General features: G+C 36.3%; 4 protein-coding genes and 1 long non-coding RNA gene across 6 annotated transcripts; 4 read left to right on the forward strand and 1 right to left on the reverse strand.

Moving 5' to 3' along the window:
• Positions 1 to 382: 382 nt before the first annotated feature.
• On the reverse strand, positions 383 to 3,717 carry LOC109185887 (zinc finger CCCH domain-containing protein 17). Its single transcript, XM_019335859.1, has 3 exons — positions 3,296 to 3,717; positions 2,646 to 2,756; positions 383 to 2,535 (listed from the first exon to the last, which is right to left on the reverse strand). Exons 1-3 carry the CDS (start codon positions 3,458 to 3,460, stop codon positions 700 to 702), a joined length of 2,112 nt encoding a protein of 703 aa, XP_019191404.1. The 5' UTR covers positions 3,461 to 3,717; the 3' UTR covers positions 383 to 699.
• Positions 3,718 to 5,243: 1,526 nt separating this feature from the next.
• LOC109185891 lies at positions 5,244 to 19,759 on the forward strand. Its single transcript, XR_002055063.1, has 3 exons — positions 5,244 to 5,256; positions 16,147 to 16,149; positions 19,641 to 19,759. It is a non-coding gene; the product is annotated as an uncharacterized LOC109185891 (long non-coding RNA).
• LOC109185890 (protein SLOW GREEN 1, chloroplastic) lies at positions 9,711 to 11,120 on the forward strand. Its single transcript, XM_019335863.1, has one exon. The coding sequence runs from the start codon at positions 9,857 to 9,859 to the stop codon at positions 10,817 to 10,819; it is 963 nt and encodes a 320-aa protein (XP_019191408.1). The 5' UTR covers positions 9,711 to 9,856; the 3' UTR covers positions 10,820 to 11,120.
• LOC109185888 (pentatricopeptide repeat-containing protein At5g13770, chloroplastic) lies at positions 13,606 to 15,785 on the forward strand. 2 transcript variants are annotated; one of them, XM_019335861.1, is made up of 2 exons: positions 13,641 to 13,769; positions 13,806 to 15,785. In XM_019335861.1, exons 1-2 carry the CDS (start codon positions 13,708 to 13,710, stop codon positions 15,571 to 15,573), a joined length of 1,830 nt encoding a protein of 609 aa, XP_019191406.1. In that variant the 5' UTR covers positions 13,641 to 13,707; the 3' UTR covers positions 15,574 to 15,785. The 2 variants fall into 2 exon arrangements, with proteins under 2 accessions (XP_019191405.1, XP_019191406.1); XM_019335860.1 differs by having other exon boundaries at positions 13,606 to 15,785.
• Positions 19,760 to 22,024: 2,265 nt separating the features above from the next.
• On the forward strand, positions 22,025 to 23,286 carry LOC109185889 (lignin-forming anionic peroxidase-like). Its single transcript, XM_019335862.1, has one exon. The coding sequence runs from the start codon at positions 22,215 to 22,217 to the stop codon at positions 23,178 to 23,180; it is 966 nt and encodes a 321-aa protein (XP_019191407.1). The 5' UTR covers positions 22,025 to 22,214; the 3' UTR covers positions 23,181 to 23,286.
• Positions 23,287 to 25,919: the final 2,633 nt, after the last annotated feature.

Raw genomic sequence — 25,919 nt, forward strand, 5'->3', positions numbered from 1 at the left:
ATTAACTTTCTTGATTTGAGATATTGTGCTTTTGGTGGGATAACTCGGACCAAGTTAGTCAAATTATTAACTTGGTATTTACAAATTCAACTCCCAACAGGAACGTCTTATTTAACTTTCTTGATTTGAGTAGTTTAAACCAATCAACTATGAACAGCATGGGATGGTTTATCCCTTGAATTCCATTGGTTTTTCTTTCATTGTTTCCCTTGAATTCCATTGGTTTTTCTTTCATTGTGTAAACAGGTGTAATGGTAATTCATCCATCCATCTTCAACCAAACATTTTGATTTTATAATAGAGCATACAAAAAGTGAGTTAACAAATACCTCAAGACTCTAAAGATCAAAGCAAAGTGGCTCAAAGGAGTGTTAAAAAGAGATGACTATAAAAGATCAAATTATTATTAGACAAATCTAATGTTACGGCCATGACCCTTTGGGCAATGCTAAATGATAAAAATGCAAGAGCCATCCATGGATGAGGAAATGACCCCATCCCATCTGAGAAAAACAATTTCTAATAGTACAAAGAGTAATAAAAAAAAAATGTAAAATAAGAATGATTCCTCTACTTCTAATGACAAAATCAGTAGAGAGCCTGTTGAATTGCTCATCTGGTGCCAAGCTAAGGGGGCGGGCTCGTGAAGGCTACAGGAAACCAAGCGCAACGGTAATTGAAGAATATCATATCTCTATTTTACGAGAAGACGACAGCCATCTTCTTTGCAAAATCGTCAGCATCGTCGTCGTCTTCCAGGTATTCCTCATCTTGGTCTCCATTCTCAGCTTCATCTAAATTAACATCTTCCCCATCAACCTGCTCGTAATTGTAGTCCCCATCTTGTGGATCGTAGCCTTCGCCATCTTGATACTCCCCTTCATCAGCTAGCATTCCATCTTCAACTTCAAGATCCTCAGCTGATTTATTTTCGAGTACACCAGTGTTGTTGCCTGATGGAGGCTGAAAGTCTTCCTTCTGAGCTGCTGCATGGTCAGCTTCATTCTTGTGTGAAGAGTAAGGTTCCATCGTTGTGGTTCTTTCCTGTTGGTTATAGTCTTCATTCTCACCAGCTCTTCTTTTCCGCTTTAAAATCTCTTTTAAAGGCTTTGGCCCTTCAAATGACAGATCCCCTCCAGATTGCTGCTGGTCATCAAACTTTTGGAGCTTCCTTTTCCCTAGGGACTGTGGCCCATTGCCTTCAATGCCGCCCTTCTTTCCTTTCAGTTCTGCTAGACTTTTTGGCCCGGCAAAATTTACATTAGTCTCACTTAACATATCCCCTCTTAATGGTGGGCCTCTGATATTTCTCCCAACATAATTAAGATCCTCTGGCACTCTTCCCTTAATTCTGTCTTGAAGCCTTCCCTGGTGAGATGGAACTTGTGGCCTTCCGTGAGAGAATCTGCCACGGTCTCTGCCCCTGTCCATTTCTCTATCTGAGCGAATCTCAGCAACATCAGTTGGTGAAGATGATCTGCCAGGAATCTTTATCCGTCCCCGAAGGCGATTGCTAAGGGAACTCTCATGTGAAGATAGATTGTTAGACTCTCTCCGCGAACTCCGGTAGCTCTGTTCCTCAACGTGTCTTTCACGGGTTTGTTCATGGCTAACAACTGATCGTAAACCATTAACCCTCCGGTGCTTTGACAACCTATGTCTTAAATCTGACTCGCTAAATTGATCTGAGCTGTCAGCATTACCATACCTCCTTTCAGGATGTGATGATCTCCCTGGTTTCCTCTCAGATGAAGCTCCACGCTGCTCCCAACCATAGTGGGCATAAGAGTCATAACCATGTGCATCCCGATACATGTCTTGGTCAATATCCCCAATCGAGTAATCAGCAGCGGGGTCAATATCATATTCACTCCTCTCATGGTCCCCTGCTCCTCCATATTGATCTTCAACAGGATAATAATCAGAATCTCGAAGCTCATCATCTACAAGAACATCAAAGCCAGGAGAGGCCTCTCTTGAGATCTCTTCATCCTTATTATGCATGCTGCCAGGGTCATCAAACACATGTTGATGCTGCATTTGGCTTGACCTACCGACAAGATTTCCATTCGGAGGAACACTAGTTGGCTTATACTTGAGAGGCTCATTATCGATTCCGGAAATTGGTGCCATGTTTTTGTCAACAAGAAAGTGATTCTTTGCGAGTGCAGGTCCCTCTTTGGCTACTGGTTTTGCCACCGGAGGCATCTCTCCTGTCTTCAGAACACTATTTTGTAGGGTATTCTTCTCCTGTGTGCACTTTTCAAGCCCACCAAAAGTCTTCTTCGAAGAAACCTCAGTGGCGGGAAGAACACCTTGCTTCTGTGGAGGGCCTTTGTTAATCACAGTGTTGGGTCCATGCAAGAAAGGGCACCTGTCCCCTTTCAAGCAAATCCCTTTCTGGAAGAAGATGCAAGGTACTCCCTGCTTATTAGCAAAATAGGGAACCTGAGCCGCAGGGACCGGAGCCTGCACAGGAGGCATGAATGGCTCCACTGGATTTGGGGCTTGGTTGCCTAGTAATCCATCGAGAGGCTGTATAAAAAAGAAAAGTTTAATGCCTCGTAACAAGAAAACATCACATGTAAACGTAAAGTCATAAAGAGTTTATCTGTAGTAGAATAAGAATTGGTAATAGAACTCACAGGGTGCCTGAATGCACACTTCGGATTTAAGCAATTCCCATTCAACCAATACCAGCAATCTCTCGGGTTAAGCCGAGCATTATCACTATGGCGATACTCGCATTCACTTCCCTATTGATGGACAAAAAAGCATAGGCATCATTAATAACCAACCTAGGTATTTATACAAGAAGATTGACAAGATTTGCACTTCACTCATTCTAATTCATCAGATTCATCTTGAAAAATGACAGATTATACAAAAATTGGATCCAGATTGTACACTTTAAACTATTACTGTACATGTATTCATTGTATTAATACATAGTAATCAGAAACATAGCAATTCTATAGATCAGTTATCAAATAACAAAATCAGCATAAAAATAAAGGCATACAAAATCACAAAACTAAAATTAATTTTTTTTTTTAAACAATTTTTATCAGCCACTCCACAGATCTAGTACTCAAATCTGCATGCAACCCTCAAATCAGATAAAGAACACACCGAAATACGTATATACTTACATAAATATACATACACGGGCATACAGTATTTGATATACTTTGTAATAATACTTGACAGGTGAAAAAAAAACAATTTTTTTAAAAAAGGAAATTTTTTTATTTTTTTAAAACGAAACTTTATAATAAAAGCGGAGGAGCTGGACCTTCTTGCAGGTTAGAGGAGATGCGAGGAAGTAAACGCAATCTGTGTTTTTCTTGATAGCTTCTTCCTCAGCTGACGTCATCGGCGGCGCCGCGGCTGCGGCTGCTGCTGCTGCTCCAGCTGGCGGAGGCGGTGCTTGCGGATTCGGCCGGTGAGAACCATCCATGGCGTTGGGTTTCTGAGGAAAACCCTAGGAGATCTTTGACAGACTGCGGCCGGATCTAGGGTTCCAGAAGTCCGCCTGATATATGTGTATACAAATGCGCGTCAGTGACACATCTGAATCAGTATAGCTGATCCGGCTTGCAATTCGAACCCCGAGGGTTTGATTGCCGGAAAAAGTCGCCGAGAATTAGATGGTTTTATAGAGAGAGAAACAGAGAGAGAGAGAGAAATGAGGCTCTGGAAAGAGGAGTCAGATGTGGTGACAGAAGGCTTTAAAGTTTGAGCTTTAGGAAATTTTCTTTTTTTGCAATTTACTCCTCTTTTACTTCCCGTTTAATTCATTGACCTCCCCTCTAATTTACTGTAATTACATAAGCTCCCCATAGCTTTTATCCCTGTCAAATTATATTTCATTATTATTTTTTAAATGCTTTTTCAAATCTATTTAACTCATAATCGACAACCTGAATAAAAGAGACTCACGTATCCTTAACCAAAGGTCAATTGTTCGATCCTTGACTTGGTATGGAGCATCCTTAAATCTCCAGACTAAGTTCGACAGGAAAATCTAGGTACACCCACAAAAACTCATAACCGCCTGTTTGGTTCACATGACAATACATTTTTAAGAGGATGTTTTCTTCAAATTTGAGAAAAATGAATCTATTGCCCTCCTTTGATAGTTTGATATTTTATTTTCCACATCTTTTCAAAGAAAATTTGCAACATAAATTTCTATATAGGATTAATATTTGATGCACCATCGATGAATAAATGTTATACATCGGTAGTGAAAGAGAATATGTTACATTATTATATATATAAAAAAAAGTCAATATTGATTAGGTCCTTTTGTGACAAAATATTTAAGACTTATATTTTATTATAAAGACTAATTAACAAAATATATATACTTTTCTAAACATATTTATTACTTAATTATTATCTATCTAATTTCCTAAACTATCTAATTATCTAATTATCTATCTAATTTCCTAATATATTCAAAAAAAATCTAATTTCCTAAACTTTTTTATTAGATACATTAGTAATTAAATTAACAATGATTATTATATATATATATATATATATATATATATATATATATAAAATACATCTAATAAAAATGTTTAATCTATATATTATTCACACTGCACGAGCATATTAATTTTGAAGCTATATATTAATCTATTATCCACTGTGAATTAATCTATTATACATAAATTTCACGAGTAATCAATTTTAAAATTTAGGACTAAATATAATAAAATTATTATACTCAAAGGAACCCATATGATATATACTCTAGTTATATATGTGGAACTACAGTGAAAGACAACTTATATTCCGGTTGGTACTATTTCCTTTATCATTAACTGTACTTTCCATCATATTTGCACACCTCTCCAATAGCACAATTGGGTTTTTACCAAGTATCAACTAACATAATCTTAGCATTGATGCTTGATAAATGCAAACTATATACTTTATTTTATTTATTTTGGATCAATATTTATGTTTGATTAGTGAGTTTTGATGGTAAATATTAGTAAAAGTATAATTTTTATTATTATTATTATTATTTTTTTTTTTTTTGCGTTTTATATTTGTAGATATAACAACAACAAGAAGGCTAGTTTTCAAAAAAAAAAAAAAAAAAAAAAAAAAAAAAAAAAGAAAAGAAGAAGAAGAAGAAGAAGGAGGCTAAAGACCTTGTGATCAAGCGGTATAATTGTGCCTCTCCCAAATAAAAAGTTACAGGTTCGTGGACAATATTATATTGTAACAAAGCCAATAGTATTAAAAAGAATTAATTCCAGCAATGGTCCTCCGACTATATTGATTTTTCAAAATTAGTTCTTTACTTTTAATTTGGACACTTTAGGTCCCTTGACTTTCAATTTCTTTCCAATTGAGGTCCTTTCGTCAGAATACGGTTAATTGAATTTTAAATGAAGGGGTAAACTCGTATTATTCTTAGTATTTCTCCATTGTATACGTGATATATATGAAGATAATCTTAGTCGAAACCCTAAAATGTTCCTCGTCGTTCCCCATTTGCTGACTACTCGTGTGTGCGTTCCTCTATTATTGAGATGTTTACAAGGTATAACAGCGAAATACGAAGGGAGAAATACGAAGAATAATACATAGGCAGGTGAAAGGACGAGTTTACCCCTTCATTTAAAGTCTAATGAACCGTATTCTAACGGAAGGACCTCAATTGGAAAGAAATTGAAAATCAAGGGACCTAAAGTGTCCAAATTAAAAATCGAGGACTAATTTTGGAAAATCACTATAGTCGGAGGACCATTGCTGGAATTAACTCTATTAAAAAGAAAAAACAACACAAATAGTAAAATAAGGAAGCTTAAGTATTTTAATCCATTATCTGTGAATATTCAATGAGCTCAATTTTTTTGTTTTGTTTTGTTTTTTTTTTTAAACTTCAACCAAAGTAGTATTAGCTAGTTTAAACAATAAAAAATATTGTATTAATTGATTGCTAGCCCATTTGTCCTATTCCTTGTCGTAATAGTGAAACAACATAGTCATTAGTCCAATGAGCATAATGCAACATAGGAACTCATCCCTTTAACTTTGTACTAATTAATTAATTTGTCAATCAAGTTACATTTAATTGTTTGATTTTTTAATTTTATTTTAAGTATAACCAAGTTATTTAAGAGATTATTTGAGTACTTGCTATGCCTTTTGATTTGTAGGGTTTGAACTTAGACCTCTCTTAAGTGATGGGAGTGTATGACACTCAGACCAACAAAGTTGGTCATGTATTAATGTTATTGGGATTGGTTATTTGCTATTATGTGTTTTTTTTGGTAATTATATTCGTTGTTTGGTTTACTATTTTTTAAAATAAAGAAACTCATTCATTTAATCATAATCTGAAGCGATTACGAATAGGATCGATGGAATGGTATACCATTCCTTACAGTCAGACATAGAAATAACTTTCCTAACAATGCTACAAAGAACTTGATTCGCAGACTGTTTCACAAATTTGAAGCTGAATTCGTTAGATGAATTTAACGATTCTTTAAATATCATTGAAGAATTGATCAAACGTAGTCAAGACTGACTTTGGTTGAAAAGTTTTGCACACCACATGAGTATATGTTTTCCATTTGTCGTTCATTGACAATATATCCATCGAGCTAAGCTGCAGATGCTCTTTTAAATTGTCATCTTTGTCACCCAGGATGAAGTTCGCATACGCCATGGCCAACTTAAATGTTTCACACTTATGAAGAAAATAACCCGTCAAAAGAAACGAGTGGAAAACAAACTCGTCACAAATGAGAAAAAAAACCCAAAAAAAATCAGAACACAAAATAAAAGAGAAGCAGCAATACACCTCTTAAACTTTATTTTACGAATCCATTAGAATCAAACCACCTCTTTATTCAGATGTGACAGAATCCTTAAACTTTAATCTTTATAACTATTGCAACTTCCTTCAGGGTTGGTGGCTGAATCGACAGTGGACTTTATTATGAAACTAAAAAAACAAAAAACAAAAGAATATATGAGACCGCCGGACAAGAAACGAAGCTCCGTCAAAGGCTCAAAACTTCGGCCAGAGGCTGACGACCACCAGATGAAAAAATGCCCAAAAAAGAAGCAAGGTTTCGAGAGAATTAGAGAGATAATTAGTTGCTTAGCTTACTATAAATTTTCTATTTAGTTTTTTTTTTAATTATATTTTATTGATGTTGATATTCTATTTACAGTTAGTATCTTAGTTTATTTTCATTTATTATTTCATTAATTTCTTTATTGCATTGTATTAATCTCTTGTGGATTCAACCCTTATATTTTACATAGTATTACTACTATTGACTTGTGTATTTGTAGCTTTTTAAGAATATTTAAATTGTCTATCAAGTTTATGTGTAGTTTGTGATAAATGCGTAATTTATACACTTTTGCATCATTCTTTAAGTATGTTTTGTGTGATTGTTCTTGACTATAATGCACTAACTTATCAATTTTGCATATTTTGATTATCTTTTGAAGTTAACATGTGTTTTCGTCAAATTTGTTGATTAAGCTACAAAATTGGCTAACTTATGAAGTTAAGGAAATGGATAAAACACTCCTAAATGAGTCTAAAATTGATATTTTGAACAATTTTGATCATATGAACAAACCAATGCAAAATTTGAGCACAAGTGTGCAAAGTTGAATTTCACATCCAAATAGACTACTATTAAGTATGTTGATAATTATTTTATTGACCTTCATATATGTGGACTTACTGATCATTGTATTAGTAAATTTCTCGACAATCACCGTTAGATAAGTTAACTCTGCCGTCACCTCACCAACCACCCTCTCAACAACTTATACGTGTCATGACCGATCTGAATGCCCAATCAATAAATGCCATGCCAACTACGACAATACTTTACCATCATTATACCCACTGCCACTTTGTATAAATATAAAGCACTATTCCTAGTGTGAGGGGCCTGCTTCCCCCCAACTTACACCAAGCCAACCAGAGCTTCTTGCAGACGTTATGCCATGGAATCGTGTTCACCATGAATGGTGAACACGATTCTAACGGTGTTAGTACACCGTTATCTTTTTTTTTTTTTTTTAATTAATTGCGTGACTTTTTTTCTTTATTTTCACATTTTGCGGTTTCACTTTAATTTGAGGTGAACAAAGATTTCGGACATTCATAAATTATGAATTCATGCCTGCACATTCACTTTGGAACCATGCCTACACATTCCCGTCCGAAATCACGGACATTCATAAATTATGAATCCATGCCTGCACATTCACTTTGGAACCATGCCTACACATTCACTTTGGAACCATGAGATTATGAATTTTCTGTTATAAGATTATGAATTTTCTGTTATGAGATTATGAATTTTCAGTTATTAGATTATGAATTTTCTGTTATGCGATTATGAATTTTCTGTTATGAGATTATGAATTTTCATTACATTCATAATTTCGGACATTCATAAATTATGAATTCATGCCTGCACATTCACTTTGGAGCCATGCCTACATATTCCCGTCCGAAATCACGGACATTCATAAATTATGAATCCATGCCTGCACATTCACTTTGGAACCATGCCTACACATTCACTTTGGAACTATGAGATTATGAATTTTCTGTTATAAGATTATGAATTTTCTGTTATGAGATTATGAATTTTCAGTTGTGAGATTATGAATTTTCTGTTATGCGATTATGAATTTTCTGTTATGAGATTATGAATTTTCATAAAATTCATAATCTCATAACAGAAAATTCATAATTTGATCAAACGCGCGCCGTTAACTCCACATCCGCGAAATTTTTTTTTTTTGCCTAAAAACGACGTCGTTTTGCCTTGTATTCACCATTCTCAGTGAACACGATTCCATGGCATAATTTGCGAGCTTCTTGACTATATATTGTTGGACCTTAGTTAGCTTCCTGACCTCATTTTTCCTATTGTATTTAACTTATATTTCACTAGTATTTTTTACCTAACTCAACCCAAAATAGCTCGTATTTTTTCCTTTTAAATTTACACGTAAAATGTCTCGTCTCGTTACTCTTTTTTCTATTATTTACTTATGCAAATGTAGATTGACCCAAACGAATTTATATCATCAAACCTGTCGTTTCATTAGATTACATGTACATATTATAATCCTCATAACAGAATACAAAATGCTCATATTACTAAGGGTAACACTTGTGTGAGACTGTCTCACGGGTCTCAATTTGTGAGACAGGTCGAATTTTTGGTATCATTAATCAAATATCCGACCCGTCTCACGAATGAGACTCGTGAGACGATCTCACACAAGTTTTTGCCATTAACTAATACTAAATACTAAATATGCGATACATTTTTTTTTTTTGCAACATTCATAAATTTTAAAATGTAATATTTGTTCTATACTAGATCGTGTGACCACTAAATAATACGGAGTAACATTAGTATCATCACACTGCATAGTAATTGACAATAGTATCTTTTTTGAATGCTACTACTCTATTACATTGTAGTATCTGTCCAAACATACTTTCTCAACCTAACGAAGCACACAGAATCAACAACACCTGCACTAAGACTCGATCTCATGACCTCCCATATGGCAATAGTATCTAAATTCATTTAAAAGTTATATATTTAGTAGATCCGAGAGTTTTTAAGAAAAGTATTTATTCGTTGGACCCTGGTATCTAAATAAAGATACAGAATATTTTTTGTTTATCGGATAGCATCTCTCTCGCTCCAACAACGAACTCAAAAGTCTCAAAACTTTCACCTAAAACCCTACAAATAATTTGTGTCCTCCGCCTCACACTCCATTTCTTCTTCCTCCCTTCGATCCCTCTGCAAAACTCACTGCCATGGAGTTGTCGGGAATCACCTTAGGCGCTTCTTCATCCACATTCCATTTCCCTAAAACCGCCCAGAAACCTCACGCCCTATCCCGCTGCCGCCTTTCCGCACCTTGCAGCAATAACAACAAGAGGTTCACCGTCAGAGCTTCCGCTACTTCTGATCGGAATCCGTTGATCGCGACTCTTAAATCCGCAGGAGTCGCGGCTGTTTTCGCCGCCGTCACGTTCGGGAAGTTCCCGTCAATGCCGCCGCTCGCGAGAGCCGAACCGGCTGTCGTGGAAGAGCAGCGAGAGGTTGTTAAGGAATTGGAGGAGAAAGAGGAAGATTCGCCGCTGACTCAGTTCCTGGAATCCAGTCCGGAGGCAGTTGAATCCCTGAAAGCACTCCTCCAGGAGAAGGTGGAGGCCGGGGAGGACGAAGAGAGCCTCGAATTGCTTCACAAATTGGCCGCCGCCCAGCCGGAGAACACGGAGTGGAAATTCATGACGGCCAGGCTGTACCACAAGATGGGCAAGGTCCAGGAATCTAGAGCCGTTTTCGAGGAGGTTTTGTCCGGCAATCCGCTCTCATTCGAGGCCTTGTTTGAGAATGCATTGTTAATGGACAGGAGTGGAGAGGGGGAGAAGGTGCTTGAGAGGTTAGAGGAAGCACTGAAGGTGGCTGAGGAGGAGAGCAGGGCCAAGGAAGCTAGGGATGTTAAGTTGATTATGGCACAGATGAAGTTCTTGCAGAAGAATGTGGAGGGGGCATTGAGGAGCTATGATGAACTTGTGAGTGAGGACCCTAGTGATTTTAGGCCATACTTCTGTAAAGGGGTGATTTACAGTTTGCTTGATAGGAATGAAGAGGCTAGAGAGCAATTCGCCAAGTATCGCGAGCTTTCTCCCAAGAAATTTGAGGTGGAAGGGTACTTGAGGTCTCCATTGTCGCGGATGAAGCTTTTCGGGATGGATGAGGATAGGAAATGAATCTCCATTTGAGCACCATTGCAGCGATAGGGTAAGAAGAAGGCTTATATAGATAGTTAATAACTTGGCATAGTCCTAAAGATCAACTTTTGATTGCTTGAATATGAGTAAGAGTTTTTATAAGAAAGTGATAGATACTATCATCGGAAAATGATACTTACTTGAATGAATGTGTCTCATTTTAAAATGTACTTGGATGAATCCTGCATTTCTGACAATAAATGTTATTAACTCAATCATGTCTGTCTATTTGGATAATTCTTCCATTGAGGTTAAGAACTCTTCAAATTTTCTTGGATTAGGATGTTCTTGTTCTCATTTAAAGCTTGGCTGATCATGTATTTCTCTGTTGATTGTTGATTAGGTTGTCTGCTGAAACTTGTGAATTCCCTCGAGTCTTAACCATGTTACTCATCTTCACTTCATAGCGACCATATGATATTTCTTTAGGGTTGAAAGAGTTGATTCTTTCCCAGTAAAATGCTTTACAGTGCTATTGAGAGGTCACTGCTTGTGCATTTGTGTTCTAATTTTACAGTGCAGCACATTTTTAGGAAGGAAAGAAATTTCTTTTGTTGTTCATCTTGAATTCCCAATGTGTTTTTATGTTCCTATAAATAATACTCTGTATAGTTTTCAGCAAGTGTAGTTAACCACCTCGAGAGAAACAACTCTAAAGCTATGTGCTTGTGACTATTTAGCCTCAAGAGTTATTATCTGATATGCCCTCCCTGCCCTGATCCCATAATGTCTTGTTTTTCCAGTAACACTATATTTGCTGATACTAGAAATTTGAGTTAAGGAAGAAGGTTTGTGTAACTTAACTGTTTTTGGCAAGGAACTTTTTTGGGGGTAATAGAAACAATGTATGAAAGGCATCCATCATAAATCATATGAACAAAAGAGCAGGTGGGAAGGGGTAACCCCAGCCAAGATAACTAAGGATTCAAACTTGTAACCACACGGTCACGAGTTCGAATCCCAGCCCTCTTGGTTTAAGTCGGTCAGCTATGGACAACCGGGTAGTGGCTGATGGTTTCCTTCGTTGGCCCAAAAAGAGCAGGTGGAAAGTTTGTTTATGTGATCCAACTTCTTTCTAGGAAGAATACATTGTAGCATGGGTTATTCTCACGAGACATGTTTCAGTGAGAGATATTTCGATTCAGATGCCTCGGTCATACTAGCGAATTTGTGCAGGATATTGGTTGTGAGAATTTGATAGATCATGAATGATTCAAATGCTGTTTCTGGAGTCGTTGGGATATTTCCCATTCTGAAAACTCCTCATTGTGATAACAATCTTGTACAGTATTTGAAATGCATTTGCATATGCATATGCATCTGATTCTGTATTCACAACATTAGCAAACAACTTGATTCTTGCAGCAAGATCATCCAGTTTGTGCATAATTCAATCTGCTTGGTTCAGAGTTCAGACCAATTTCTTGTTTCCAGTTTAACCGGTTGGGAAACGATTCTTTCCTTTTGGATGTATATTAGAACTTGAACTGTTGTATCCCAGATATTGTTGTCACTCACCCTTTCTTAGAATTAGTTGATTTTGTTCCCTACATCATACAATAATGCTTACTTGAACCAAGTTTTATACTATTATACATTAAGTTTCTCCCTTAGACTAATCCTAAACCCTTAGAATCTTTGTTTAAGAGCGGCTGGAGGAGGAACTCCTTGTACACTCTGTGCACAAGGGGGTCATCACTTCTGAAGTTTTATACTATTTACTATACTCGTAGTTTTGGTTATTCTAAAAATATATGTGAAAGTTTAATCAAGCTAAGTGATAATAGTTTGTTAAAACTTTTTTTTTTTTTTAAGTACACTATTCGTTCAATGTATATGTAGCAAATTTGATACTTTTTTCTAGTATATTTGACATAAAAATTTTGTTTATTAGTATTTCTCAATATTAAATTGCGACTTTGGAATGCTCCCAAATACTTTTTTTTTTTCTTATTTTAGTAATATAAAGTGTCAAATTTTAAATATTGCACATGAAAACAATATTTTGTTTAAATAATTATTGTGATACTCTGTATTTTATTTTTATTTTTATGTTGTATTCTCTTGACGAGAAGCAATATTTTTCTTTCTTCTTTTGCTAATAGTGCAATATTTTTTACCTAATTCCTCGTGTCACAATAATCATGACTCATATTCTTTGTTGTGATAAGAAATAGGAAAAATTTGCAGTCAGTACAATTCAGTGCTGTGTATTGGGTTAATCTCGCTGCACCCTTTAGTGACTAATAAATTGACTTCATAACTCGTACGGACTTAACTCATTGGTTCAGTAGGTAATATTTGGGAGAAGAGACTAAAATTTGACTTTCAGCCGCGACAATTTGAGGATTATGTCTAAAGTTGTCAGATCCCTTGTGTGCACGGACATTTGACCTTGTCTGCTGAGCCATTGAGTCACCATAATTTACATCATCTCAAATACTGTGCCGGACCAAGGTGTGGGGACCCCTTGAAGATTGAGAATTTAACCTCTTGGAAGAAGAATTGAACTCGTGACCCACATTAATTGTTGCCCTATGGAGTTATGGCCTAGGATTTTCCAGCATAGTCAACTAAGAAACTGAATAATTCTACATTTTACAAGATACTTTTGTCCGTAAAAATGCAATTTTTTTTTCGTTGTTGCAAACAGCATATAAGTGGCTAGGAATGAGTGTGATAAGTTAAAGGTCCACAAAGCCAAACGTGTCATGCAGGCAGTGGCTAATACAACTCGCCTGCATGGCACAATCCAAACCTGATAAGCTAAGCTAAGATTCCCATACACAAACCATCATCATCATCATCATCTTCTTCCCCAAAAATTCTTTGAAACCAATGTGAAAAAAAAAACATTTGCTTCTCCCATGGCATTTCCCACCACTCCAGAATGGATCATCCCCTGCAACAACAACACTGCAAGGATCAGTAGTAACAGCAGATTGATGATGATGATGAGCAGAAACAGAAACCTCCCTTTGCTCTCTCTCCTCTCCTTCAACTCCTCCAGGGATCTCAACCTTTCTGCAAGATCCTCCAGCTGCTCAGCCCCAGTTCTTGAACACCAAGCTTCCTCCACTCCCAATAACTCCCAGCCCACCATAGAATTGGACTTGCAGCTTCAGGATCTTTGCCCTTCTCCTTTGCCAGAGCCTGAGGATTTCAATGCCCTTATCTGCACCTTACTCAAGGATCCCCACACTGCAGGGATTGGGCACGAGTATTACGAGAAGGCGAAGGGGAATCCGGGTTTTATCCCACAGAGATCCACCCTGAATCTTCTTGTCAGGTACTTTATGAGCTCCAGAAACTGGGGCTCAATCTCTCTGTTGCTTCAGGATTTCAGGGCTTTCCATGTTCTCCCTGATGGTTCCACCTGTTGTAGACTGATTAGTAGCTGTGTTAGAGCTAGGAAGTTCAAGATTGTAAATAGTTTGCTTGAATCTTTGATTGATTATGATAAAAGGGCTGCTGTTCTGGGCTTTGATTCTGCAATGAAAGGGTTTAACACTTTACATATGTATAGCACCACTGTTGTCTTGTACAGAAGGATGAAATCTGCAGGGCTTGTTCTAGAGCCTGGATCCTATTGCAGCACAATGGAGGCTTTCTTGAAAATGGGAAAGCATGAGAAAGTGGTTTCCCTGTTTCGAGAATTCGAAGGGAGGAGAGTGGAATCCACACAATTTCATGCCCAAATCTATAAGTGTTTATGCAAGTCTCTGGAGAAACTGGGGCGGCCTTTCGAGGCGTTGGAGTACTTCCGGGAGATGACGAGGAAGGGAATTCCCGAGGATCGGAGCTTCTATTCGTCCCTGATATGCGCCTTCGCGACTGCCCGGGAAGTGAAACTGGCAGAGGAGCTTCTCGAGGAAGCGGAAGGGAAGGGAATGGTGAGGGATCCAGCTTTGTTCTTGAAGCTGGTGCTCATGTACATTGAAGAGGGAATGCTGGAGAGGACTTTTGATGTCATTTCTGTGATGAACCGGGTGAAAATCCGCGTTTCTGATTGCATTTCGTGCGCGATTGTGAACGCTTTCTCGAGAAAACGAGGGCCTCGAGTAGCAGCAACTGTGTATGAAAAGCTGGTTTCCCAGGGCTGTGAGCCAGGCCAAGTTACCTATGCTTCAATCTTGAACATTTACTGCAGAATTGGGGTATACTCCAAGGCAGAAATGACCTTTTCAGAAATGGAACAAAAGGGGTTTGATAAGTGCATTGTGGCCTATTCGAGCATGGTCAATATGTATGGCAAAACCGGCAGGCACAAAGAGGCAACGAGGCTCGTAGCCAAGATGAAGGAGAGGGGTTGCGAGCCGAACGTGTGGATTTACAACACGCTCTTGGACATCCACGGGAGGGCCTCGAACATGAAGCAAGTCGAGAAGGTATGGAAAGAGATGAAACGACGAAAAGTCGTGCCAGACCGAGTTAGCTACACCAGCGTTATAAGCGCTTACAGCAAGGCCAAGGAGCTCGAGAGCTGCGTAAAATACTACCAAGACTTCAAGCTAAACGGGGGCAAGACTGACAGGGCGATGGCCGGGATAATGGTCGGGGTTTTCTCGAAGATGAACAAAGTCGACGAATTGGTTAAACTGTTGCAGGATTTGAAGACCGATGAGACCAAGCTGGACGAGAGGCTTTACCGGTCTGCTCTGAATGCTCTGAGAGACGCGGGGCTGGAAATTCGAGCAAAATGGCTGCAGGAAAGCTTTGCTGTTGCAACATAAATCATTTCCTGCAATTCTGCAAAGAAGAAGCCTAAGAACATTGTAAATACAAGGTGGAGAATTAGCTTATCTGAAACATTGGTTTAAGGTTTTAAGGTTGTACCCCCAAACCTTTGTAACCATCCACTTGCTGTTTATGAAAGTTACAAAGAAGCCATACTTTCCCATTGTGCAGACAACTTCATTAATCATACATATGTTTTTTGTTTTACTACTACGCCAAAAGCTACGGCGAGTAGCGAAGATGTAATAACTTTATTTCTTTTATACCTGTCACAATTTCGATAGACAGGATGCTGAACATGGTCCTTTAGGCTCCCGCCCAACAATCCTCTAATCACTTGGTGTTAGATTTGACCTTTCACGGGCATCCACCCAACACTTCGTTATCTATAAACATCACATGTTTGTCACTTGTATTCTTCTGTTTGCAAAAGAATGCCATAAGAGCAAGTGCCAGTAACCAAAACTGTTTTCATCTTAATAAACCATCAGAAACAACATAAAGAGTGTTGATTTTGATTCATGGTTTAAACTTTAAAAACTAATATATTGTTAAAATTCTAGGCCAAGTGGGTGTATTGTGTATGTCTCAAATATAATGGAAGATGAGAGGTGTTGGACAGTGTGGATTTTTTCATCTTTTGTTACGCAACAAGGAGTGGGTTGGACAATCATTATTGTGTGGACCATATTTTGTATACTGTAAAATAATGTACATTCAATATAAAAATAATGTACATTCAGTACAAAAATAATGTATATTGTATTCAGGGAATATACATTATTTGTGTATTGAGTGTACATTTAGTAAATAAAAAATGTACTTTTTATTATAGTCCACATAACACTGTGTGGATCATGGTCCACACAATAATTTGCCCAACGTAAATAATTTGGGCTTAGCAATTTGTGATTAACAATTTTATTCATATGTATATAAATGGGCTTAGCTTTTGGACTCTAATCTTTGGGCTGAACAATTTGCATAAATAAATAAATAAATAAATAAATAAATATATACATACATATATATATATATATATATATATATATATATATATATATATATATATATTGGTTCCTGTGAGAACAGGTCTTCTCGTACGGTCAGTGCGACATACACTATTAGGTATGCATAAATGCACCAGACAGTGTTCGAGAATACACGAGAATGAAACGTCAAAAAATGCACCATACAAAAAAAATACACCACACATAATGGTGTATTTTCGAACACCGTGTGGTGCAAAACATGACCCGAGTCCAAAACAGCGTCGTTTTGCTTCAAAACGGCGCTGTCTGAATTTTAAAAAATTGCTTCCTTCCTTGTCATTAACTTGCCGTTTGTCTTCAGAATTCGTTCCTCTATATTCACAATTTTTAAACTCTATATTCACAATATATATATATATATATATATATATATATATATATATCATTTACGGATGAAACGGTGCCACTAACAACATCATTATTCCAGACGCGCAAAGCTGCGTTGTTTTGGACCTAGGTACACCTTACAAAGTGGACCTGGGTCCACAATATAATTTTTCCATCAAGCACGACCCATTATTGTAGATTTTTTTTCTGTTCGGTTCACGGGAGAAATCCATACCTATTAACCAATCGTTATGCATTGCAACCGTGTGCACCATGTATGGTGCACACGGTTGCAAAACGACGCTGTTTCATTAAAAAAAAATTCCGTTCGAATTGTAGTTAACGGCGTTAGACGGTTTCCTTTCGTATGCAAACAGTAGGATATATCCATAAATTCATAACTATATATCCACAAATTCATACCTATATATCCACAAATTCATAACTATATATCCAGATCGAATTACATAACTATATAATCATAATTTGACAACAGTACATTCAGAAATAATAACTACACATTCATAATTTCATATCCATATATTCATAATTTCACAACTAGACATTTATAGTTACATAACTCCATATTTAGAATTCTTAAAATGTTTGTTCACAGAGAACAATATCCATAACTTCATAACTATATTTCCACAATTTCATAACTATATTTCCACAACTTCATAACTATATATCCATAACTTCGTAACTATATATTCAGAATTGCATAACTATATATTAATAATTACACTTCGATTGGAGTTTTTGTTAAAAAAAAAAAAATGATTGGTGGAGTCAAACGGTGCCACTAATGGCACCGTTACTCCATCATATTAAACGGTGTCGTTTTGCAACCGCATGGTGCACACGGTTGCACATCATAATTTGCGCCTATTAACTGAGGGAATGCATATGTAAACTTTGGTAAGAATTGAACGTGTGTCCTTCATGTACGACAATCATGCTGCACCATATTGTGATTAATGGGAACAAAGATTGATAAAAGTAACAGAAAGTAAAGAAGACAAGATTTATTTATAGTTTGATAACATGCTTATGTACAAAAGTATTGTTCTTTTAATATTAATACCGATGATAAAACATCCAAAGTTACTATATGCAACCCTAGACATAATACAAGTACAAAATTACCCATGTATTGTGCAACAAAGTGCTGCCCCCCACCCAAACCCGGCAAATTATTGTGTGGACCATGATCCACGCAGTGTTATGTGGACCAGTCATTATATCAAGCATCGCGGTGCATGTGTATCGCGGTAAAAAACGGCGTCGTTTCTTTAAGTAAAGAAACAGCGTGCCGTTAGAGTTAACGGAGCGTGCATGTTTGGTTTATTAATTACCAATTGAAACTACAGTGTATCTAAACTAACACTGCCTCACGTTTTATTTTTATATTATCAAGTGAAACTGCAATTGAAATGTAATGAAATTGTAGTTGTGTTGAAATGAAATGCAGTGTATACAAAATGAAACTAAATAACAATTTCACATATTTGAGTGTATATTATCCATCGAAACTGTAGTTATATCAAACTGATACTGTAGTTGTGATGAAATAAAATTGCAGTGTATATAAAATGAAACTGAATAACATTTCACATATTTCATATTTGAGTGTATATTGTGCAATGAAGCTGTAGTTATATCGAAATGATCATATAGTTGTATTTTAATGAAACTATAGTGTATATAAAATAAAATTAAATAACATTTTGGGATAAAGTACAAATAAGCCACTGAACTATTGGGAAAGAGCAATTAAGCCATCGAACTCAAATAACGTCCAAATAAGCCACTGAACCCGAAAAAAAAAAGCAATTGGCATTTTTAACAGGTTATCTTCCCACTTTTGTTGACTGGGTTGCCACACATTTATTTTATTTTTTATTTTTTATTATTATATTATAATCTACATGGGTTAATTTTAAGCAAATTTTTAAATTAAACATCCAAACTCTAAACTATCTTTCCACTTCTGATCTTTGGTGAAGTAAGTGTAAGCACGTGGATCCAGGAACTCACTAAAAGTATTCTTATAGAATTCATGGTATTGTTCTTTCTCAACATCCTTTAGATTACGCATTTGAAATTTGAAATACATATGAACATATCATTCAATCCCATGACCCAAAAAAAAAAAAAAAAAAAAAAAAAAAAACTCAATTTTTATGACAATCAAATACATAGTAGAAAAATAGTTGCCTGGAACTCACCCATATTGGCTTTGTCTCATTCGTTAATTCCCAGTCTCAGTACTTTTCAGTTTTGACAGCCAAATGATCCCAGGGAGTCGGCGTTGTTTTCCGATCGGGAATTCTCTGAACCGTCCCTGCGAACATACCCTCTGTCTCTCTTTCTTCAACATTAGTTACTTAGTTTCAAAGCCTCAATTCTCTATAACTTCAAAGCTTTCGTTAGCTCGCTTCGGTATTTTCAAGCTTAGTTCAAATTCGTATTCGTCGATTTAGTTTTTATTTTTGTTTTGCTGAAATTTTGAGCATTTTCTATCTGGATAATTGTTTCTGCTATGAATATTTGCTAAATCAGATTAGATTTTTCTGTTTGTATGCTAATGCTAATGATTGTCATAAAAATTGGTTTTTTTTTTTTTTTTTTTTTTGGTTCATGGGATTGATTGATATGTTCATATGTATTTCAAATTTCAGATGCGCAATCCAAAGGATGTTGAGAAAGAACAGTACCAGGAATTCTATAAGAATACCTTTAGTGAGTTCCTGGATCCACTTGCTTACACTCACTTCACCAAAGATCAGAAATCGCGATTAGGGAGAGATAGTTTAGGGTTGGATGTTTAATTTGAAAATTTGCTTAAAATTAATTCATGTAGATTATAATATAATAATGAATAAATAAATAAATATGTGGCAACCCAGTCAGCAAAAGTGGGAAGGTAACGTGTTAAAAATAGGGTTATTTGAGTTCGATGGCTTAATTGCTCTTTCCCAAATAGTTCAGTGGCTTATTTGTACTTTATCCCTAACATTTTCACATATTTGCAAGTACGGTATATTATGGCTATTATGGCTCGATCTCATGCCTGTAATATGTGTTCCACTGAGGAACGATCTCATGACCTCCCACATGGAACATGGAAGAGGTCACTACATGTCATAAAGGAAGACCTCCCACATGGAAGAGGTCACTACATGTCATAAAGGAAGAACCCCAACCCTAAGGGCCCACAAAGGCCCGGTTGAGGTCACTACATGTCATAAAGGAAGACCTCCCACATGGAAAAGGTCACTACATGTCATAAAGGAAGAACCCGAACCCTAAGGGCCCGGTTACGTTGCTCCCACACTGTCGCTGGTGACCCTAAGGGCCCACAAAGGCCCGATTGCTCCCACACTGTCGCTGATGACGACCTTAAGGGCGTTCCACTGAGGAACGATCTCATGACCTCCCACATGGAAAAGGTCACTACATGTCATAAAGGAAGAACCCCAACCCTAAGGGCCCGGTTGTTCCCACACTGTCGCTGGAGACCCTAAGGGCCCACAAAGGCCCGATTGCTCACACTGTGGCTGGTGAAACTCGATCCCTGGTCATTCTTCCAAAATTTCACCTCTGTGACCAGTTGAGCTGCCCATGCAAGTGTGTTTAGCAAGTTTATGATCATGTTAAAAGAACATGACTGTATTTTTATTGAGTACTATTGACTAACAATGAATGTAATAATTAACTAATATTATTACATAATTTTTTTTTTGAAAATATATTATTACATAATTTGATTAAGTTAGTATTGTCAATTTTTTCATACACGTTGTCATTAATAATATATTGATATGATCATTGCACTACTAAAAAAAAAACAAAAATAAAATAAAATATAACATCGGACATATCACATCGTCTTTAATAAAATCGTCATTAAAATATTAAATAAATTTATAAGTTAAAAAAATATTTTAACGTCAGTTGTATTAACTCACCGACCTTGTTAATAATTACATAATTATTTTAAATTTTAAAAACAATATGACGTCGCTTTTTATGACGTTGGTTTTTTTTTTTTTTAGGAAAATCAACGTCGTATAGTATTTTATAGAGATACGATATTATTTTTTAATAAAAACTTAAATTACATCTCATTTTATTTTTTAATAAAGAGATTCGACCCTAATTTTTTCTAAAAAAAAGGGCATCATATATAATTTTTTTTAAAATTAAAAATAAAGAGATAAAAATCGACATCATATCTCTTTTATAAATTTTATAAATGTTATGATGTAATTTTTTAAAAAATGACATACGACGTCTATTTCACAAAAAATTGATGTCGTATCATTTATTTACTATTACAATAAGATCTACTACGCAATATAACCGGCGGTGTAAGTTAAAAATAATAGATTTTAAAAGAATTTTTTGTGGTAGTGTTGATATATATATTTGGAATATAACAATTGTCTAAAATAAAAATGAAAGTAAAATTAACATAATGGTGCTATAAATTTAGTTTTGTGACGTTTAGTCGTTGTATACTTGATGACAAGGTTACAAATTTTACAGCAATAGAAGAATAATTATACATGTGTACATGCATGGGGTAGATGATAATTATACAGATCTAGGCTACTCATTTCTCTCTTCTAAATTTTTTCTTTAATTTGCTTTAATTTGAGGCCGTGGTGATTTCTTCTCCCACTGCATGCACGAAGCAGCCATGGAGCTCCTCCGCCGACGATCTTCGGTTTTCCGGCGACCAAACTATTGAAGTGGTGAATTGAAGGAGGTGATTTGGATTTGTTGAATCTATCGTTTGTTCGAAGTTACTGGTGTGGAGGTAGATGATAATGGCGAAGCTTCTGGTGTTATTTCTAGCAGGTACTTTGATTAGAATTATAAATTATAAATTATAAACTAATAATAATAATAATAATAATAATAATAATAATAATAATATTATTATTATTATTATTATTATTATTATTATTATTATTATTATTATTAATCATATTTTCACTAGAATTTATTTTCCCTCTATTTCTTTTCTCATTCCTTATCTGATTAGGAATTTGTTTTCCCTCCCTCTATATTATTGTGAATATTCTTTTTATCATTCCTTATCTAATTAGGACTAGTCAGGATCCCTATAAATACTACTTTGCATAACCAACCTAAACTATTCAATATCAATAATCTTCCCAATCTTTTAGACAGTAGCGACTGCCTTCCTCCTTGCGCCATTTCTCTATCTATCTATAATATAATATATGGCTTCTCATATATATACTATGCCATGCATTGCAACTTTATCATGTTTGCTTCTGCTGCTCTCCTCATTCTCGCAATGCCAAGCGCAGCTGTCCCCTACATTTTACGACAAGACATGCCCTAATGCTCTAAACATCATTCGCACTGCCGTAAGGCAAGCAATTTCTCGTGAGCGCCGCATGGCTGCTTCTCTGGTTCGTCTCCATTTCCATGATTGTTTTGTTCAGGGTTGCGATGCTTCCATCTTACTGGACGAGTCACCAACCATTGAGAGTGAAAAGATGGCGTTGCCAAACCTCGCCTCTGCGAGGGGTTTTGACGTGATAGAGTCTGCCAAGCTCGAGTTGGAGAAAGCTTGTCCCGGTATTGTATCTTGTGCTGATGTGTTGACGGTGGCTGCACGTGATGCCACTGCTGCTGTGGGAGGTCCGTCTTGGACGGTGAAGCTGGGAAGAAGAGATTCAACCACAGCTAGTCGTATCATCGATCTCCCCAGCCCTTTTGCCAATTTGGATACACTTATATCAAGCTTTGCAAGCAAAGGCCTTAATACAAGAGACATGGTTGCCTTGTCTGGTGCACACACTCTCGGCCAAGCTCAGTGTTTTCTATTTCGCAATAGAATTTATGGCAACCGTACTGATATTGATGCCGGTTTTGCTAACACTAGAAGACGCCGATGTCCTAAAGACACTGGAAATGGAAATTTGGCACCGCTTGATTTAGTCACCCCAAACTCCTTTGATAACAACTATTACAAGAACCTGTTGCAAAAGAAAGGTTTGCTTCAATCGGATCAAGTTCTATTCAATGGTGGAGCTACGGACAACTTAGTTTTAGAGTATGCAAGGAGCCCACATGCATTCCAAGCAGATTTCGCATTAGCTATGATTAAAATGTCTGAAATTCAGCCACTCACGGGTCAAAATGGTATCATTAGGAAGCTCTGCAGTGCTTTGAACTAGCTTCATTTCTTCAATTTGTTGTGCTTTGATCATTAGGAAGGTCTGTGGGGCTCAAAATGCATGTAATAATTTGTTGTACTAATTTTCATTATATATGAAATGTAAGATTTCCTCGTATATTTTGATGCTTTATTTCTGTTAAGGGTGCACTTATTGTCATTTTTTGTTTTCTGCATCAAATTGTCTGACATCTTTCCTTATTCTGGTTTCCATTCTTCATGGTGATCATCCTCTCTGGATTGAAGATAAAAAAAAAAAAAAATTAAATTGATAGTTTTGTTAGTTGATGCATGTAATTTTGCTTATTAGTCTCTTTTCTTTAGACATGGTAGCAATCTGACATATCTATGAGAGACAATATAGCTATTTTTCTATTCATAGAGATGTTGTGTGTAGACTTCTCCTGATAACTGCAGAAGTAGGCCTGTTTTAGCAAGCATTGATTTTTAGGAGATAATGCATCTTCCTTATCTGTAAACATCAAATGTTTGTCACTTGTATTCTTCTGTGTGCAAAAGAATGCCATAAGAGCAAGTGCCAGTAACCAAAACTGTTTTCATCTTAATAACCATCAGAAACAACATAAAGAGTGTTGATTTTGATTCATGGTTAGAACTTTAAAAACTAATATATTGTTAAAATTCTAGTCCAAGTTGGTGTATTGTCTATTTCTCAAATATAATGGAAGATGAGAGGTGTTGGACGGAGTGGATTTTTACTCTTTTGTTACGTAACACGGAGTGGGTTGAGCGCGGGGTAACACTTTGGGGTACAGTACATGGGTAATTTTGTGTCTGTACTATGTTTAAGGTTTCATATATAAATATGTTGCTTGTAATTATGTACTATGTTTAGCGTTGCATATATAAATATGTTGATGGTAACTTTGGATGTTTTATCATCACTATTAATAATTAAAAAAAAAAAAACAACTTTGCTTCCGTGGATATATGCACGTTGCTAAAACTACGTAAATCTTATCTTCTTTACTCTATGTTATTATTATCAATCTTTGTTCTCGTTAATCACAATGCATCATGATTGTGGTACATGAAGGTCACTGGTTCAATTTTTTGCCAACACCATTTTCGTCGAACTCATCGCACAAGATCTTTGTAATAAGATTTACCTTCTCATATGATTTGCCGGCTATTATACAGGATTAGAGTTTACCTAATGCCATGGTTGCAGTAGGCGCTGGGCGCTAGTCGGGCGCCCGGGCAGCGCCTAGCGCCTAAGCGGCCTAGTCGGCGCCTAGGCGGAATCTAGGCGGCGCTAGGCGGTCGCGAAAAAAACAGTAGCACACTTGCAATTTGACAATTTTAATGAGGCTGTTTTCAACATTCAATCAAATAACACATCCAAATAAATGACATAATGACAATTCATAAGTCATAACATCAAAAGAATATTAAAAAAAAAAAAAACTCAAATGAAATACCCAAATACTTCAATCATCCAAAGATTGAAAGTATCAAACTAGTCTACGAGTGTATATATGTCTATATGTCATATAAATGGACAAAATTAGCAAGGTCGAGTCAATCGGGTTAACTCGACTAACTCCACAGAAATTGACGAGTTAACTCGGCGTAATCGGACGAGTTAGGCGCCTAGGCGGCCAGTCTCCTAGGCAGGAGCCTAGGGCGGAAATCGCCACGGCCTATGGGCGCCTAGCGCCTAGGCGCCGATTACTCGGTGCCTAGGCGGGAATTTTACAACCCTGCCTAATGCATCCCCTCATATAGTAATGCGGATTTCTCTTATGAACCCAAAAGAAAAAAAATCTACAATAATGGGCCGTGCTAGTATGATGCATGTGCTACCACTTGGTGGCCTAGAGCGGCCCATTACTGTAGTTTCACGGGCCGTGTCAGCATGGCCCAATTGCCATATCTCGCATCAATGCATCATCCACCATGTTAACGGCAAATTATGCTGTGCATCCGTATGCACCATGCATGGTGCATACGGATGCAAAAACGATGTCGTTTTAATAAAACGCGCGTCTCTTCTTAAATTAAAAAATCAGGTTCGATTCCCAGCAACAACATATGAACTAAAATTCCATAATCGATGAACTATAATTCCATAATCTAATCTATGAACTAAAAATTCTAGAATGAATGAACTAAAATTCCATAATCTATAAACAAAAATTTCAGAATCGATGAACTACAATTCTATAATCGATGAACTATAATTCCATAATCATTGAACTATAATTCTATAATCATTGAACTAAAATTTAAAAATGAATGAACAATATAATGTTGTTGCTGGGAATCGAACCTGAATTTTTTTTAAAGGGGAGACGCGCGTTTTTTAATAAAACGACGTCGTTTTGGCATCCGTATGCACCATGCATGGTGCATACGGATGCACACCATAACGATTGCATGTTAACCATCAATCGTTATGCTCTGCATGCTGGACTAGGCACTGTTATCTTCTTTTTTTTTTTCTTTTTTTTTTTTTTTTTAAATTTCAGATTCGTTATAGGAGTATATGTTCATAATTGTATTATTATATGTTCATAATTATAAGTTCATAATGTCAGAGCTCTATGTTCATAATTCAATAACTGTACATTCATACTTCCATAACTGTACATTCATAATTCCGTAACTGTACATTCATAATTCAATAACTGTAACTTCATAATTTTGGAAGCTCTATGTTCACAATTTTAAAGATCTATGTTCATAATTTTATCACTATATGTTCATATTGTAAGTT

This window comes from Ipomoea nil, unplaced genomic scaffold (assembly GCF_001879475.1).
Source record: "Ipomoea nil cultivar Tokyo-kokei standard unplaced genomic scaffold, Asagao_1.1 scaffold1361, whole genome shotgun sequence".
NCBI classification, from domain to species: Eukaryota; Viridiplantae; Streptophyta; class Magnoliopsida; order Solanales; family Convolvulaceae; genus Ipomoea; species Ipomoea nil.